This window comes from Argopecten irradians, chromosome 7, assembly GCF_041381155.1.
Source record: "Argopecten irradians isolate NY chromosome 7, Ai_NY, whole genome shotgun sequence".
NCBI lineage: Eukaryota > Metazoa > Mollusca > Bivalvia > Pectinida > Pectinidae > Argopecten > Argopecten irradians.
Genome location: NC_091140.1, coordinates 12,198,198 through 12,218,637, shown reverse-complemented (window position 1 = coordinate 12,218,637; position 20,440 = coordinate 12,198,198). Strand labels below are relative to the sequence as shown.

Below are 20,440 nucleotides of genomic sequence, written 5' to 3'. Positions count from 1 at the left end.
GTTATGCTGAAAGGTGCTTGAGCGGCAATATCAAGTGAATGTTTGACGTTGATTGTAATTTCCTTCCTTACCATGGCGGGTAGCACAACAACAAACGCAAATGCAGTATTCCAAATACAATTTGTGTATGTAGCAAAAACTGCCGTGCTTTTACCTTTGATTGGATTTCTATTCTGTGTGACATGGTCCATTTTGTATGATTTCAAGTCTTCAACTGCCACACATTGCAAGGTAATAAACAGATGGCACGTGCCTAACGGTTAACGACGTTACAGTCAGTCTTAATATGAATTTAAGGCAAAGCCTTAGAAGAGCGCAGCTACGTGTAAAAATGTGAATATATTTAGAATAATAGCCTCAGAACGACATTAAAACTGTTTAAACTTGTAGTCCGATCATTGATATTTATTAATGCTATTCTTCACCACCATTGATGGATGTTTTGTCTAGAAATATATATTGACAGTCGTCATTTACACTACAGTTCAGAAAGAAATATTCCACTGTAATCTCTCAAAGGCGGAAAACTTGGCAACATGCCATGTATCAAAAATACGCTGGAATATGTGCCGTCATCTTTGGCACCAAGCTTCCTGACGTCACGGTTGGAGGTGCCGTGCGCTTGACAACACACAGACAGTATACCATTTTGACCAGTACATTTATTGTGTCGTTTTTGTCTTTGTGTATTTTTCTAAAACTACTTACAGTAATTTCAAAGTGTCTCCTGATGGCACGTTTTGTCAATAGGGAATATTTCAAATCTTGTCGTGCTGATAACGAGAATTTGGCTGCCTGCATGGAGGCGCGAGACTTTTACTGCGGGACACAATTTCAAAGTCCAAGGGGGTACTGAAATGCATTGGAATCTATATGCTCACACATGTGTTATGGTTAGTAGAGCTTCGCTCTACGCTATGGAAGGCCGTTTCAGGATAAAATACCAAAACTACTTAAGTACGTAACTTTAACAACTTAAGTAACTTTTATGTCCACTTAAGTGTCTCTTTTTCACAATTAAGTACATAATTTTCGCACTTAAGTGCTAAAATACGTACATAATGTCAATTATGTACATAATGGTCAACTTTTTTCGCACTTAAGTGTTGAATCTAAGCACTTAAGTAAAAAGTATACGACATAATTGTTTAACTTCATTAAGTCATGCAAGTTTTAATAGTCCTCACTTTTTTTTAATGACACTTAAAATACATGATGTATTGGGATATATATGACTTCATTTTTAAGAGTACTAAATCCATCAACTAATGAATGTGGATCGATTATCGCGATATCCTTGTTCAAAATCCTTCACAGGCTTTATTTACAGAATCCTTATTTAATTCTATGGAACCATTGAAAGGATACTCATGAACATCATTGATATAATATGAAAATTATATTTTCCTGCATTTCATGATCAAGTTTTCATTGTACTTACATATATATGTTATTATATTTCAGATTTATTTTTAGGAATTACAATATGCATATGTACATCAAATGAAATTTAAGTACCCTTACTTAAATAAATTAAGTGACTACAAAAAGAAATGCATTGGGTAATTTTGAGTGCTCTTAAAAAGGGTGCAAAATGTTTTAAGAACCCTTACTTAAAATTATATGACCATTGAAAGAAACGTCTTTTGGATATTTTAAGTGCACTTAGTTGGGGAGTTCTTGTCCTTAAATTGCTCTCAATATACATGTAATTTTCAATTAAGATTTTAAGTACCATTAATATTGTATAGTTTAAGTGTAGTCTAAGTGTCCTTACTTGTTTTACACCCTTATTTTTAAGTGTGGAACTTTTTAAGAGCACTTAAAATTTATCAATTGCTCTCAATATACATGTAATTTTCAATTAAGATTTTAAGTACCATTAATATTGTATAGTTTAAGTGTAGTCTAAGTGTCCTTACTTGTTTTACACCCTTATTTTTAAGTGTGGAACTTTTTAAGAGCACTTAAAATTTATCTAAAAATTGCAAAATTAAGTGTCCTTATTTTTTTCTTCTTAAGTACATATTGTGATTCTTAAATTTCTTAAATTGAAAACCTCCAATTTAAGTGTCCTTAACTTTTAAAGAATAAGTCTGGTTGATCAGAATTTAAGGATCCTTGATGTATCAATATTAAGAGCAGAAATCAAGACAAAATTAATGACAAATTTAAGAAAAATTTAAGAGAAAATTAAGTGCTCAATTTAATGGTGATTTAAGGGCACATCCTGCAGTAGTGTGTGAGGGCTTAGTCAAGACTCGTCTGGAAACAATTAAAATCACGAGGTCCGTCTTTAATAAATAAATGAACAACTAGGTATAACCAGTCAAACCGCTTAATCGAAAACGTGCTAATGCAGACTGAAGTTACATGGACTACAACGGGTTTATATAGCGATTACAAATGGGACAGATTTAGCCAATAAGATTTCATGTTTAGTTACAAACTTAAACAGAAGGTAGAATGAAAGCAAAGGAAATTAAGTAACCAAATTGAGATACCCTGATAACAATAGGAAACCAGCGGTAATAAACAATACAGAAATATAACATCAGCAAGTAAGCATTACATAACCAGATGACATAATCATATTTATTATATATATCGAACAAAACCACTTACACTCCCACTTTCACACATAATCGGCCGGTCATACAATTTACAACAATATCAATACTTTCACATATGTTAGCCAATATTTGGGAAAGTTGTCAAGCTCACCAGAGACCGCATAGTGTTACAAAGTTCTTTTTCCTGGGTGTGTATGAATATTTCAAAGATACAGTTTTTGAGAAAATTTTATTTCAAGTTTGCCAGAATCAAGACTCTTTATTACAAAATTATTTTTCTATAGCATTATTTCGAAAACTTACAGCCTTTTTTCCTGATTCAAATCAGCTGTGCCAATATAATATCAATCTGAATCCCTACGAATTTCACAAATACATGTACTATGCCAATTGAAGTAGCATCTTATAAATGTAATTATGTAAATGTAGCAGGACTGCTGGAATTGGTGGCAATCATCAGTGACCAGATATAGCGCAATCAGATGGTATAGATGTAGCATGTGCATGCTGACCTGTTAAAAAGAGCTATTAATATTTTTTAAGCCACTATCCATTTTCGGCAAGCTGGTAAAATTTCAACTCTCCAAATCAGAAACTTGCTTGCCACTTTTAAAATAAAGTTAAAAGCAAACCAAATTCATTGACATTTATAATATTAATTTATTGTAGGTAACAATAAATGTATAAACATTTTCAGTGTCACTGTAGTGTAGTGTAAAAACAGTTTATTTTCCGAATAAGGAACTTTGTCCAAATGAAAGCTAGTTACATGTTATTAAAGTATCTAAGCTCACATAATAAACAGCCAATATATAGAAATAAGCCACTGTCTCAAGGTCCATATGGTACAGTACTATTGTTTGGATGTCTGGTTCTCTGACTGTCTATACACAAATGTATATTGAGAATAACAACTGATGTATCCGCTTGCCAAAAATTGCAAGTACAATGTTTTTCAGCTCACCATTTTAAAAATCAACTCGCCTTTGGCCAGTTGGCTTGTGTTAATTTTGAACCCTGAATTAGCATACATTCAGTGCAAACTAGAATTTGAAACTATACTGGTAATTATATGGCACATACAGAATCAAACCTGAGCAGGCATAATTGGCTAGAGTTAATCCACTCTTCTCCTTGCATTTAATTATTGTTTTCTAGGTGCCGAATTACCTACCCTCTATCTCGTCGGCCATAGGAGGGTACACACCACAGAAGTATGTCTGGAGAATATGTGTGGCTCTGCATTGCTCACCACGTCTCATGTTTGCTGTAGCCTACTACAATTTTCATACAAAAGTTCATGTTGGGAAGAAGAACAAAATCTATACAAGTCTAGCAGCCATTGCCAGCTCACTTCATATATCAGAAATCATGGCCTTAGTGGGGCTAACTTACATCTCGTCTACAGAAAACGCAGGTGAGAGTTACATACATGTACCAGTACATTGTATGTTGTAAATTATAATGAATATTTGTATCCAAGATTTATTAATATTCATGGAACTGTTTTATTTTGTGTTATTTAAAGGCCCACTGCATTTACGAAACAAAAATTTAAAGTTTCTTAAAACCAAAGATAAACATCAGAAAATATATCAAAGATGAGGTTTATAACACCATATGCAAAATTTCCTGCGTTATCTATGTTAACGGTGAAGATTCATTTTGCTGTTTCGCCGTCTTGCGCAGTGGTAGTCAACTAACATGTGGTAATTAGGACGACGACGGGAATATAATATGTACATTTAATTTATTTTAATGTTCTGAAGCTGATAATAAGTGTAGTATTAATGGTAAGCTATTAACTTTTGCGACTCTCATTTGGAACTCCCATTTTAAAAATTAAAAACTATTTCGGAAAGGTATTTGGCCTTCTAAGTTTTGACAAGTACTGGTAATAATACACATGATGTGTTAGACTGTGATAAGCTGATGATGTAACACTAAATCTAAAATCACTTAATATTATAATCAATAGATTGTTAAGCTAAGAAATTATTTTCTTTTTGGGTTTATGGTTGTTTTCAATAATATAGCCTAGCTATCAAGTAGAAGATTGTCTTGGAAGTTACATGTTCTATTTCTCTTTTCCAGATATGCACGAATATCTTTTTATAGCTTTTATGGTGTGTTCACTGTTGCACATGCTGTTGACATGTGTGTTGTTCCACTGGGGTCGCACTGCTAACAACAAGGAGATGACTAACATGGTATGCACTAGCAATTCACGTACCACGTGATACCCAATAACGTTTGTGCAGGACTAGTATCTCCAGTGGTGATGGAACCTAACTATTTGTATTCTTTCTGCAGAAATGATGGCATTCTATCACCAATAGAAACAACAGTCCTGCACAAACATTATTGGGTATCACGTGGTACCTGAATTATTCCCATTCTTCAAACATTATCATACTACTTTTTATAGTCTGGTGCTAATCAGTATTTCTCCTGGACATATATAGTTGGGTCATAACGTGTTGCACTAGTACTTTTTATATTTGTAGAAAATAAATTGCCAGTCAACTAGTCTGTTGTCAGTTTTCCACTTTACCATATCACTGTACAGTGCTTGTCAATGTCTAGTTATTTCTTAGTTCCAGGCTCCGATTTCTCAAAACAAAAGTGCAGAATAAGTCAGAAATTTTCTTTTTATGTAACATATGTGAAAAAAATGACTTAAGATTGTTTTGAGAGGTTGGAGCCAGGTCACTTCTCTCAGACTCACAAATTATACAATGTGGAATAGATAGTGTTAGTTTGTCTGTCTATATCCATCTATGTGCTGGTTTCAACACTAATGAGAGTTATTATAATGAATCTTGAGCTTCTGTTGTAAGGACCTAGATTTGATGGCGAAGGTGCAAGCATTGTATTATGTAGAGGCTTTGGCTCTGGGAAAATTTTCAATCCCTAGATGCGATTTCCTGCATTCTAGTGAATTTGGGGACTGAATTTGCATATCTCAAAGCAAATATTTTAAGCCCACCACCATCAGATGGTGGGCTATTCAAATTGCCTTTCGTCTGTGGTCAGTCGTCCGTCCGTCCCTCCATCCGTCCGTTAACAATTCTTGTTACCGCTATTTCTCAGAAAGTACTGAAGGGATCTTTCTAAAGTTTGTTACCACTATTTCTCAGAGAGTACTGATGGGATCTTTCTCAAATTTCAAATGTAGGTTCCCCTAGGACCCTAGTTGTGCATATTTTATATTGGGACCGATCTGTCAACGAGATGGCTACCAGGCGGCCATCTTGGATTTTGATAGTTAAAGTTTGTTACTGCTATTTCTCAAAAAGTACTGAAGGGATCTTTCTTAAACTTCATATGTAGGTTCCCCTAGGTCCCTTGATGTGCATATTGCATTTCGGGACCGATTGGTCAATAAGATGGCCGACAGGGGCCAACTTGGATTTTGATAGCTAAAGTTTGTTACCGCTATTTCTCAGAAAGTACTGAAGCGATCTTTCTAAAATTTTATATGTAGGTTCCCCTATGGCCCTTGTTGTGCATATTGCATTTTGGGATGGATCAGTCAACAAGATGGCCGACAGGCGGCCATCTTGGATTTTGATAGTTAAAGTTTGTTACCGCTATTTCTCAAAAAGTACTGAAGGGATCTTTCTTAAATTTCATATGTAGGTTCCCCTAGGTCCCTAGTTGTGCATATTGCTTTTTGGGACCGATGGGTCAACAAGATGGCTGACAGGCGGCCATCTTGGATTTTGATAGTTAAAGTTTGTTACCGCTATTTCTCAAAAAGTACTGAAGGGATCTTTCTTAAATTTCATATGTAGGTTCCCCTAGGTCCCTAGTTGTACATATTGCATTTTGGGACCGATGGGTCAACAAGATGGCTGACAGGCGGCCATCTTGGATTTTGATAGTTAAAGTTTGTTACTGCTATTTCTGAGAAAGTACTGAAGGGATCTTTCTCAAATTTCATATGTAGGTTCCCCTCGGGCCCTAGTTATGCATATTGCATTTTGGGACCGATCGGTCAACAAGATGGCTACCAGGCGGCCATCTTGGATTTTGATTGTTGTTACCGCTATTTCTCAGAAAGTACCAAAGGGATCTTTCTCAAATTTCATATGTATGCTCCCCTAGGGACCTTGTTGTGCATGTTGCATTTTTGGACTGAAAGGTCAACAAGATGGCTGCCAGGCGGCCATCTTGGATTTTGATAGTTAAAGTTTGTTACTGCCATTTCTCAGAATGTACTGAAGGGATCTTTCTCAAATTTCATATGTAGGTTTCCCTAGGGCCCTAGTTGTGCATAGTGTATTTTGATACCGATCTGTCAACAAGATGGCCGCCAGGCAGCCATCTTGGATTTTGGTAGTGGAAGTTTATTACCACTATTTCTCAGAAAGTATTGAAGGGATCTCATGCAAATTCCATACATAGGTTCCCCTAGGCCCCTTGTTGTGCATAATGGGTTTTGGGACCGATCGGTCAACAAGATGGCCGCCAGGCAGCTGTCATGGATTTTGATAGTTAAAGTTTGTTATTGCTATTTCTCAGAAAGTATTGAATGGATCTGTCTCAAATTTCATATGTAGGTCCCCCAGGTCCTTAGTTGTGCATATTGTGTTTAAGGACCAATTAGTCAACAAGACCATCTTGGATTTTGATAGTTAAAGTTCTAAACAAGTACTGAAGGGATCTCTCTCAAATTTTATATGTAGGTTTCCTTAGGGCCCTAGTTGTGCATATTGTATTTTGTAACAGATAGGTCAAGAAGATGGCTAAATGGCCACCATCTTGGATATCATTGTTGAAGTTTGTTACCACTATTCTTAGAAAGTACTATAGCGATCTGTCTCAAATTTCATATGTAGTGTATTTGAAAAAGTTTGAAAAGCAGGGAAAAGTTCCCTCTTTCCATTTTCAGACATAGATCATACTTTGGTGGGCGCCAAGATCCCTCTGGGATCTCTTGTTAGTGCAAACGTACTGCCACACTATTGTTTCTTTGTTGAGTGTGAAATCTGTGTACATCTGCTATGTGCAGATTCTAACTGCGCATGTGATACTGGAAGTCGCTGTCTTATACCGTTTGTAATATATTTCGCCGTGATTTAATGACAAACCTATCAAAAATAAGAGACATCTGTCAGCAATGTTCTTCTGTAAATTAACAACAATGACATTTCACAGTGCTAAACACATTCGTTTTGTGTAAACTTAAAGTGGTGTATCATACAAACTCTTTCATCGGTAATGATATTCGAAGCATCTTATTGACTTTGGAAACTTCCAGATCAATACAATGTAAATCAGGTTTATGTAGTCAATAAAAGAAAATGACGAAACGGATAACTTTAGTACTGGCCAAAGATATTTACAGCATTATTTAGCTGATTATATTTGATTCATTTCACATCATCCTAGGTCCAAGCTGTATATTGCTTACTAATCCCAGTGACCATAGACCGCATTTGCTGTGGTTCTAATAGATATTGATAAAATTATAACCCGCGCTACGTTAGAGATATAGAATAATAACTATTATACAATATCAGTCAGGGTGCCTGAACTCTAGATCTGATGTACCCTCGAAGGGCATTCAAGTAGGACACAGTTAAGTCACCACGTGCACATAGATATAGAACAAGAGGCCCAGAGGGCCTGTATCGCTCACCTGGTTTGTAATGCCAAGTAATGTTCTGGATACAGGTTCATTGTTGCTTTTCTGAAGGAATTTGAATATTTACCTCTAATTCCCCTATTGGGTCCCACTCCTCCTGCCCCAGGGGGTCAGAGCAAAAATTTATACAAGTTCTGTTCCCCTTCCCCCATTGATGTTTGTGGCCAAATTTTGTTACAATCCATGCAGAACTCTATGACAAGTAGCGATTTATAGGATTAACCTCTATTTCCCCTAATCAGCCCCACCCCTCTTGCCCCCGGAGAGTCAGAGCCAAAATTTATACATGTTCTGTTCCCCTTTCCCCAAGGATGTTTGTGGCCAAATTTGGTTACAATCCAAGGGGAACTCTAGGACAAGTAGCGATTTATAGGATTTACCTTAATTTCCCCTATTAGGCCCTGCCCCTCCTGCCCCCGGGGGGTGCCCCCGGGGGGTCAGAGCCAAAATTTATACAAGTTTTGTTCCCCTTCCCCCAAGGATGTTTGTGGCCAAATTTGGTTACAATCCATGCAGAAATCTAGGACAAGTAGCGATTTATAGGATTTACCTTTATTTCCCCTATTGGGCCCCGCTCCTCCTGCCTCCGGGGGGTCAGAGCCAAAATTTATACAAGTTCTGTTTCCCTTCCCCCAAGGATGTTTGTGGCCAAATTTTGTTATAATCCATGCAGAACTCTAGGACAAGTAGCCATTTACACAGGGGGCCAACTCAATGAAAATGGATGTTGTCATACATTTTTTGTATTTGACAGTCATATGTTTTTTTTCAAAAAATACGAGATTTGAAAAATTATATAAAAAATCGGGATATTTACTATAAAACAGAGAAAGGGACGACAGTCGCCATATTGGATTTATTACCCCCACCTTGATTAAAGTTGATTTTTTCACAATAGTATACCTTTTTTCCTAGAGTCATAGTGGATTTATTACCCCCACCTTGATTAAAGTTGATTTTTTCACAATAGTATACCTTTTTTCCTAGAGTCATAGTCACGCATCAGTCCTCCGATAATCCATAACCACACGCATACCATGCAGAAGCATATAAACGATGTCTATATAGTCGAACGCAATATTTTAATCCAAAATTATCGGCGCTTTCTGACTTGTGACATCAAAAGCAACGTCCTAGTGAAGAGCAGTGTAATTCAATCGGTTTTAATCAGAGATATTCCGATACGTTTGTTTTTGCAGAAAATTTGAATATTAAAATGTATCGGAATACCACTGACTAAACCCATTGAATGACATTGCAGGGGAAGTCACTCTAATCACTCTTCACTAGAACGTTGCTTTTGATGTCTCAAGTCAGAAAGCGCCGGTAATTTTGGATTAAAATATTGCGTTTGACTATATAGACAGCGTTTATATGCTTTTGCATGGTTTGTGTGTGATTATGGATCATCGGAGGACTGATGCGTGACTATGACTCTAGGAAAAAAGGTATACTTTTGTGAATAAATCAACTTTAATCGAGGTGGGGGTAAAAAATCCAATATGGCGACTGTCGTCCCTTTCTCTGTTTTATAGTAAATATCCTGATTTTTTAATAACTTTTCAAATCGCGTATTTTTTTAAAAAAAAAGTCACATGACTGTCATATATACTCATCATTCCATCCACCAAATACAAAAATGAATGACAACATCCATTTTCATTGAGTTGGCCCCCTGTGGCCATTTATAGGATTTACCTCTATTTCCCCTATTGGGCCCCGCCCCTCCAGCTCCCGGGGGATCAGAGCCAAGTTCTGTTCCCCATCTCCCAAGGATATTTGTGGCCAAATTTGATCACAATCCAAGGGGAACTTTAGGACAAGTAGCGATTTATAGGATTTACCTTTAAGTTAATTTCCCCTATTGGGCCCTGCCCCTCCTGCCCCCGGGGGGTCAGAGCCAAAATTTATACAAGTTTTGTTCCCCTTCCCCCAAGGATGTTTGTGGCCAAATTTGGTTACAATCCATGCAGAAATCTAGGACAAGTAGCGATTTATAGGATTTACCTTTATTTCCCCTATTGGGCCCCGCTCCTCCTGCCTCCGGGGGGGTCAGAGCCAAAATTTATACAAGTTTTGTTCCCCTTCCCCCAAGGATGTTTGTGGCCAAATTTGGTTACAATCCATGCAGAAATCTAGGACAAGTAGCGATTTATAGGATTTACCTTTATTTCCCCTATTGGGCCCCGCTCCTCCTGCCTCCGGGGGGGTCAGAGCCAAAATTTATACAAGTTCTGTTCCCCTTCCCCCAAGGATGTTTGTGGCCAAATTTGGTTACAATCCATGCAGAAATCTAGGACAAGTAGCGATTTATAGGATTTACCTTTATTTCCCCTATTGGGCCCCGCTCCTCCTGCCTCCGGGGGGGTCAGAGCCAAAATTTATACAAGTTCTGTTTCCTATCTCCCAAGAATATTTGTGGCCAAATTTGGTAACAATCCATGCAGAACTCTAGGACAAGTAGCGATTTATAGGATTTACCTCTATTTCCCCTGCCCTTTCTGCCCCCGGGGACTTAAAATTTATACAAGTTCTGTTCCCCTTCCCCCAAGGATGCTTGTAGCCAAATTTGGTTACAATCCATGCAGAACTCTATGACTAGTAGCAATTTAAAGGAAATGTTGACGGACGGACGCCGCGCCATGACATAATGAATGACCTTGACAGTTATTCAGATCATAATTTGCATTCAGTTGAATTCTTGACACAGTGATTAACAATCTTTTAAATGTTGTTACTAGTACACTAGCTCAATTTGTATACAAATTTTAATATTTGCAAAATTACTACTGTAGTAGAACTATGATTATAATAACTAATATTTGCCTTTAAAATGAAAGTTATTTAGGATCAGGTCACTGTGACCTATATTTTTACTTTTGACCTAAATTCAAGAAAATGTTCATTTCTTTTCTTAGTTCTATGTACTGTATATATATATATAGCAACATTTTTCACAATCTAACTTTGATATGTAATAAGCATTTACAGCTAAAGAAGATATGGTTTTTAAAACAGGAGAGGCGATCATTCCGCTACAAAGTTGGACTTTTCATCTTCAATCTGACCTCCTTCCTGATAGCTGTATATCTGTACTTCAGACATCAAGCTCACTGTGAACCCGGCAGTAAGTTCAAGTCAGAGGCTCTTATTAACTTCTGTAATAATTAGAAAAATAAATTATCAATCATTGTCATCATCTCATAAACTGAACATTTCTGATGGATTCCTATAAACTACTGAACACAAATGTCTACCAATCAAGGTTAGCAACTGAGGAACTTTTAAAATATCAAAATAAAGTTTATGTCTGACTGTCAATGCTTGTTATGGACTCCTCAACATTTTATATGAAATGCACATCAGACTAATTGTTGGTTTTAAATTTTCAGTGTATACTGGTTTCGCCCTAGGAGAGTATCTAACTGTGGTATCCAATATTGCCTACAATGGAACTGTAATCTGGGACTTCAGTCATCTAGAAGTCTCTGTCAGCAACAGTAACGGGACATCACAAATACGTAAATCTGCATAGTATGGGTAAGTACAGTGCTGTGCCAAAAGTATTCGGTCACAATGGCGGCGTGTTTACGTTGTGTCAATAACATCACTGAAATTGGCCTTGGTATTCGTTGTTAACATCACTGATGATGACATGCGTTATTTTTAGGTTTGCATATGAAGTCATGTTACGTCATACAATAGTTTTGTTATCGTCTGCTTTCTTGTTTTATTTTCCTGTGGATGTGTATTGCCAAGATGGGCCGAAAAGGGAAAGGACTGTCAATGGGCGTTAAAACAAATTTTGTACATGTGGTTCAGTGGAAAACTGGCCGAGAAGCGGACGACCAAAGGTAGCGAATTTGCGGGATTATCGTTCTTTGGAGAGGATTGTTAAAAACAATAGGAGGGATTCCCTTAATGATATTACTGTTAAATACAATGAGCAAAGGAATGTTCCGACTTCTAAAAGAACACTTCAGCGACATCTAAGCCAACATGGGTATACTAGGTGTGTTTCTAGGAAGAAACTTGTCGTGAAGCAAATTAACCGAACTAAGAGACTTGCTTGGTGTAGAGAAAAACGGAGATGGACACTAAATAATTTGAAGCGAGGTATTTTCTCTGATGAAAGCAAAATAATTATTGGACAGGACCACAGGGTTTATATATGGAGAAAGTGAGGTGAAGGATGGCGACCGGATCTTGTGCAGCTGAGTGATACCCAAAACAAACTTGAGCTTATGATTTGGGGGTGCATTTGTTGGAAAGGTGTGGGGACATTAGCTCGAGTGGAAGGAAATGTTAATGCTGCAAAGTATCAGGAGGTTTTGGAGGAAAATCTTTGGCCAGTTCTTGTCCGACATTCTTACTGGTGGCTATTTTTTCCAAGACGACAATGCCCCAGTTCACCATGCTAGGTCCACTCAAGATTGCATCGCCCAGAACAGAATTAACGGCATGAGTTGGCCCGCTCAATCACCAGATTTAAACATAATTGAAAATTTTTTTTTAATAATAAAAAGAAAACTCTAGTCTCGAGTTGCAGCTGTGAAATCGGCAAATGACTTGTTCTCCGAGATTCAGAGGATTTGGACGGAGATCGCACCATGCTACATTCGAAGCTTGTAAAACACGATCCCGAAAAGAATTTTAAACATAATTAGATTGAAAGGACATCTTACAAAATACTGAAGCTAAGTGTGTAATACCGTTGCACTCGACTGTGTAGTATATTAGTAAAATTAATTTTGAATTCATTTCGTTTTTACCGTCATGTAAACACGCCGCCATTGTGACCGAATACTTTTGGCACGGTACTGGATACATTCCACTAAACAGTAACCAGACATCACATATACATAAATCTGCATAGTATGGGTTAGTTAAAAGAACACCCCTTAAAGGTTGATAGTGTAGTTTATACCAGTTATATTTTCATTGTATTCTTCATTATTGTGTTGCTTACATTGATAGATGTAAATAATGTAAGATTATCACCAGTTTCCAGCAATTGTTGACTTGATCAATTTGTTTTTCCAAATTTTCAAGCTTTTACCTGCTATTAACAGAACCAAATACAATAATGTAATGGTGCATTTTGGGACTAACCTGTAAACAAAATGGCCAACTGGCAGCCATATTGGAGTTTGTGATAGCAACCCTTAGGCCAGCCATTTATGTGCATACCTTATTTGACTTAAAGAGGACGCTTGTTGTAATAATGGCGCCCCTGCCTTTTATTTCTTAAAAAAAGAAAGATGATACAGTGTCCAGCTAGTATCACAAATAAACAACTCTTACCTTTCTTTATTTCCTGTCCAATTTACAGAATAAACTGACAGTCACATGTTTATCCGATATTAGATAGTTTGAATTCAATGACCGGGACTGGCAGTCGTAGTAGTCGTCAACCATATCACTGTTAGAGTTGCTGCTTTCAGACAGCTCAATGTTAACATTGCACATGTACACATCTGTGCTGGTGTTTTCATAAACTTCTTGAGCAACATCAACATCGCTCAGATTAAAACCTTCATAATGTTGAAACATTCCCTTTCACTGAAGTATTCTGTCTAGACAACAGGGTCCACATGCTAGAAAACATCATAGGATTTTCGTGGGGAAACTGGCTATAGACCGTTTCACAGTTTGCGTCGGTTCCCTTTGAAGTGACGACAGTAAAGCGGCAAACTTTTGATATATAGTCTGTTTCAGATAACTTTATAAATAATGAACTTAATAAGGGCGTCCCCATCACCAGTTTCCCATGCCCTACGCCTTCTTTAGGCCAAATACGGTATTTCAAATTAAATTTTTAGGGTCAGAATTTGACAACTTAATTGTATTGTTGCAATGCAGACAGGTAAACATTTCGAATTCCTTTAAGTATTCAATGTTTTTAAAAGAAGAAGAAAAAGAATACATGAAAGCAAAAAGAAAAGATCGTTCAATGGTTGGCACCATGATCTCTCTAGCTCACTATTAAATAAATCATAATTTGAGTAAAGGAATACATTACTTTTAACAATGAAAAACCCTAATATTTCATATATTTCTGTAAAAAGTTCAGCCTTTTGATATTTGTTTAAATGAACGTGGTTACAATTATATTCATTAGATTATATTCCTAATAAGGGACATTATTTTTCAAAAGATTTTTTTTATTTCAGTGGTTTCAAGTCAAATGTCACCGATTCAGCCTGAGTACCCAGCATAAGTTCTGATTTTAACAGAATGTCTCGTCCACAAGTTTACATTAATATGATATCAAGTAATTTGGGGTTGGTATACTTCTTTTTGTACCAAAATAATTTATTTAAAATGTTTATTTTATGATATTTTGATATATAAGTGCGGTCTAAAATTAAAATGCACATTTGTATTGATTAGGTTTTTGTTAAAGGGTTAATCAAATCGCCTTTTGTCTGTGACCCACTATCCGTCCGTCTTTAAACGATTCTCGTTATCATGATTTCCCAGAAAGTACTAGCCTGAGGAATTTTTATAAAATTTCTTATGTATATTAAGGTCCCCTTTGGTGCCTAATTATTCATCTTGCATTTTGAGACTTATCCAAAACTAAGATGGCTAAGAGTAGCCATCTTGGATTTTGACAATTAAAGTTTGTTATTGCTATTTCTCAGAAAGTATAACTGAAGGAATTATTCCCAAATTTCATTCATAGGTTCCCCATGGTGTGTAGGTATAAGAAAAGATGCATTTGGAACCGCTCTAAGCACAAGATCTCGGATTTTGACTTTGAAATTTTTTTTTATTCACATTCACATTTTCTCAGAAAGTTCTGAAGAGACCAGTCTCCAAATTTCATATTAAGGTTCCCCATGATATCTAGTTAAATGTCATTATGCATATCAAATTTTTTGGGAATGATCAGAAAACAAGATGGCAAACAGGCTACCGTCTTGGAGTTTGACAACAATTTTTTACCATTATTTCTTAGAAAGTGCTACTAACAGAAGAAATTTTTCACAAACTTTGAATATACTGAAGATCCACTTTTTAAACTAGTTTCAGATGTAGATTCACCTATTCTATAGTAATGATATAGGACTGATTAAAAAACAATATTGTCAGGATGTGATAATCTTGGATTTTGTAATTGAAGCTTTTGCTACTTATGTTGAATTTATGTAGTTCCCATGTAAATATACAGGTATACATGTACCGTAAAAACTTGTGTAATTTGCGCACTTTTTCTGTACAAAAATAAAATTTGAAGTTGGGGGTGCGCAAATTACATTGATAGAGTAGTTTTAAAAAATTTACGGGGAAAAAATCTGTCCATTCTGAGGGGCTGGCGATCTATGAATGTTGAGGTACCGCTCTGTGTATAGTAGCCATTTTATATAATAAAAGGTATTAATGATTGTAAAAACAATGCCTCACCTATTATAGTGGATTATCTATGGCTAATTGAAGTGTTAAGTTATGACCACGATGTCTTGTTTACATTTGCCCCGATAATTTCAATGGCGACTGACTGAAAGCATGGCTTCTACTGACAGCAAGAGATGTATACCCTGTACACCTCGTAGTGTAATGGGACAGCCACAATCAGTGACTTTGGCCGGGTCAATGTAGTTTACCTGTATTTTTTTAGGGTAGAGAGGCTATAGAGAGAGTCTGTAGAGAGTGTGTGTGTGTATATCAAATGCTTCAAGGGAAGAAGGAAAAAAGGTTAAAGAAGAGAAAAAATCCTCTTTCCTATTAAATACATTCAGATGATTTAAAATGATTTGTGGCAAGTTCATTCTGGGGTCTGTTGATGTTGAAGTAGGATCAGACTTTGTGTTCAGTTCTTGTAATCAACTGTCATTATTTTTGACAAATTATATGTGTTGTGCAAATGTATGATATGATATGCAAAAATATAAGTTTAAACATTATTTGAAAAAATCACTAGATATCAGATGGATTAAAATTTTGTGATAAATTCATTTACGCATTCCAAATGTTGAATATCATTCATTTAGTATATGTCACATATGATTTCTAGACAGAAGTTAAGTTGTTGTCACATGACATTTAAGCATGACCATTTGATTTGCTGACATATGAATTTGACATTTGAATGGAAACGCGTGTGTGTGTGCGCGCGAGACCGAGGCGTGGCTACATTCTGCCTGGCAATCAATCAATTTTGAAACGGACAGATCTATGTTTTTACATTAATAGTTGTTAGTTTATATTACTTAAAAGGGGCATTATTTGTCACAATTTTTTTTATTTTAGTGATTTCATTTCGAATGTCACCAATTCAGCCTGAGTTCCCAGCATAAGTTCTGATTTTTACAGAATGACTCTTCCACATGATATATGATATCAAGTAATTTGGGATGACAATACTTCCTTTTGTTCCAATATAATTTATTTACAATATTTATCTTATAATATTTTGATATAATTGCGGCCTACAATGCACATTTGTATTGATAAGGTTATTGTTATTGGTGCTATGTCCACATGTGTTTTCTATCCAGCAGAATTATGATTGGCCGACCAGATAGTGGGTTAATCAAATCATCACTATCTGTCCGTCTGTAAACAATTCTTGTTATCATGATTTCTCAGAAATTACAAGCCAGAGGAATTTTTTCAAATTTCTGATGTACATTCAGGTCCCCCTGGGTGCCTAGTTAAGCATATTGCACTATGAGACTGATCCAAAAACAAGATGGCTAACGGTCAACAGTGATAATCTTTGACAAAATATGTCATATTAATAATACAAAATAATACAATATGCAAAAATATAACATTCATTTGCCAAAATCACTAGTTATCGGCTGGATTTGTGATTATTCAATTACGCACTCCAAATGTTGTGTAGTCTATGTCACATAAGTTAATTTGCTGACAGCGACCTTTGACCATGACAATTTGATTGGCTGACAAATTAACCTAGGAAGATTTGATTGCACATTTAACCAGGACATTTTGCACTCACCTGGCCCAAAATTTTGGCTCTGACCCCCTTGGGGGCGGGAGGGGCAGGGCCCAATAGGGGGAAGAGAGGTAAATTTTTTAAATCGCTACTAGTTATAGAGTTCTTCATGGATTCTAACCAAATTTGGCATGAAATATCCTTGGGTGAAGGGGAACAGAGTTAGTATAAATTTTAGCTCTGACCCCTCGGGGGTGGGAGGCAGGGCCCAATAGGGGAAATAGAAGTTAATCCTTTAAATCGCTACTAGTTATAGAGTTCTTCATGGATTCTAACCAAATTTTGCTAGAAACATCCTTGGGAAAAGGGGAACAGAGTTTGTATACTCCCGGGGGCGGGAGGCGTAGGGCCAAATCGGGGAAATAGAGGTAAATTCTTTATATCGCTACTAGTCATAGAGTTCTGCATGGATTGTACCCAAATTTGGCAAATTTTGGCTCTGACCGCGGGGGGCAGAAGGGGTTGGACCCAATAATGGAAATAGAGGTAAATATTAAAATTCTTTTGGAAAGAAACAATGAATCTGTATTCAGAACATAACTTGGCATTACAAACCAGGTGAGCAATACAGGCCCTCTGGGCCTCTTGTTATACTGTAAACCAACATTCTTTCAGGGATAATAGATTTTCATGATTTTCATTTCAAAACATCTTCGTGAAGATTTAACATTCACGTAAGAAATCTGATTTACAGTATTGCTATCCTGGGTTGACTCCCTAAGGCTTTATGAGCTAGGGCTTGATATGCTAGGTTTTGGAAGAAACGGTCGTCTTGAACATATTTCAACTGAAATTATCTAACCTTCAATCATATTTTGAATCGGACAAATCTATGTTACCTTTACAGATAATTGTGTTGCTCTTTTCCTATTGTTGCAGATCTGAAGATTTTTATTGGTCAAGTTATGACAATATTAATATATCATGATATGCACTCCCTAAGCATTTTATTGGCCTGTTTGTATAATACATGTACATTTACAGAGTATGTGCTTTTATTTAGCATTTTGTTGGCCTATTTGTATAAGATAGCATTAATATTGATAATTGTATCATGTAATTTACACCATGTCAACAGTCAGGGTCATTTGATTTTTTTCTTCTTTATGTTTGAAGATATGAAATGTTTTGCAGATTGCTTTTGTCTCTTTAACGAAACTGCACAAGACAATATCATGTTTCACAGTATTATTTATCTCTTTACAATTAAGATTTCTACACGTTTCTACACGAGTTTTGTCTCTTACTTTTTTTCTACCATATCTTTTATATTAGATGGATTTTGTTGATGGATATTGAATTGACACCATTGTTGTTATCTCCTGTTATAATAAAGTGATCTGAACAATACAGCCATCATTATTGTTATTACTGACCTGCTGGTTTGTGAAAATACATGCATGTCCAGCAAAGTCTGGATGGTATTTTGATTTTTATATTCTCCATGATTTCGGTAATGTCTGTGTGTGTTTCAAGTCAACAGCCAGTGTCATTTAAGGACGTACCAGGTTTATTTTTCGTAGGTGGTGAAAAATGGAGTACCGGTAAAAACAACCGACCTACAGTGAGTCCCTATGAGCTGCCCTTTGTTCAAATCCCAGAACCTAGAAGGAGAGGTCCAGTTGTAATATGTCTGAACAGATAACTACTTGGGAAAGTCCGAAAATAACATGTGTATAAACTTTATTTATTTTACAGTGATTGCGAAACAAGTTATACAAATGATGTAAGTTGGCGAGGGGTCTTAGTGTGGGAGGAAACCCACGTGATCGGGTAGGTGACCCCTGACCTTTTCACATCCGTGCCGGGGATGGAATCCCGGCCGGCTAGGTGAAAGGCTAGTGGCTAAACCACTACACCACCCGATCACACACATAACACATGTGTAAAGATAAACAGAGATAGACGGGGACGTGTAAAGATAAACAGAGATAGACGGGGACGTTTCACAAAGCTACTTGTATTACCTGGACAGGAACAAGCAACATGCATGGGATTTATGTCACGTAAGATACAGATTCAGTTTGATGGCTCTTTGTACGTGTCACTTTCTAAACTTTGACTGTTTACACGGGTTCCATGCGCTCGCCGTATATTCCAGATGTGGTCGTATTAATGCCTGTTTTTATTTAAAAACATTTATTTATCTAAATATGTTTTATGATGCCAAGTATTAAATTGGCTTTTATAATTATTTTGAGGTCATCTGACCCGAAGGCTCCGCCATGCGTTAACTTTTTGCATTTTGAAATTCTTCTCAAGTTCTACCGGTGCGATTTGGCTGAAACTTGCATGAAATGATCCTGACATGGTCCCGACAAAGTGTTGTTATATTTCGGGTCGATCTGAAATCCAAGATGGCCGCCATCTTGAAAACACATTTTGAACTTCTTCACAAGTTCTAATGGTGCGGTTTGGCTGAAACTTGCATGAAATGATCCTGACATGATCCTGACAAAGTGTTGTTATTTTTCGGGTTGATCCGAAATCCAAGATGGCCGCCATCTTGAAAACACATTTTGATCTTCATCTCAAGTTCTTACGGTGCGATTTGGCTGAAACTTGCATGAAATGATCCTGACATGGTCCTGACTAAGTGTTGTTATTTTTCGGGTCGATCCAAAATCCAAAATGGCCGCCACAGCAGCCATCTTGAAAACACATTTTGAACTTCTTCTCAAGTTCTACCGGTGCGATTTGGCTGAAACTTGCATGAAATGATCCTGACATGGCTCAACAAAGTGTTGTTATTTTTCAGATTGATCCGAAATCCTAGATGGCTGCCACAGCCGCCATCTTGAAAACACATTTTGATCTTCATCTCAAGTTCTAATGGTGCGATTTGGGTGAAACTTGCATAAAATGATCCTGACATGGTCCTGACAAAGTGTTGTTATTTTGCGGGTCGATCCGAAATCCAAGATAGCCGCCACAGCCGCCATCTTGAAAACACATTTTGAACTTCTTCTCAAGTTCTAACAGTGCGATTTGGCTGAAACTTGCATCCTGACATGATCCCGACAAAATGGGTTTTTTCGGGTCGATCCAAAATCCAAGATGACCGCCACAGCCGCCATCTTTAAACACATTTTGAACTTCTTTTCAAGTTCTAACCAAGGATTTCTCATATACGTCCTTGTTCTAACGATGCGATTTGGATTTAAATACATTTGACTTAAAATACATTGGACTTAAATACATTGATGCATATAAACATGGATGTTCACATATTTTGAAAGAAGGACA

At 36.7% G+C, this 20,440-nt stretch overlaps 1 protein-coding gene across 1 annotated transcript; it reads left to right on the top strand.

The window, feature by feature from the left end:
- Nucleotides 1–44: 44 nt before the first annotated feature.
- On the top strand, nt 45–18,544 carry LOC138327577 (post-GPI attachment to proteins factor 2-like). The gene is made up of 6 exons (XM_069273772.1): nt 45–231; nt 3,732–3,990; nt 4,668–4,783; nt 11,245–11,353; nt 11,619–11,766; nt 14,400–18,544. Exons 1-5 carry the CDS (start codon nt 73–75, stop codon nt 11,759–11,761), a joined length of 786 nt encoding a protein of 261 aa, XP_069129873.1. The 5' UTR covers nt 45–72; the 3' UTR covers nt 11,762–11,766; nt 14,400–18,544.
- Nucleotides 18,545–20,440: the final 1,896 nt, after the last annotated feature.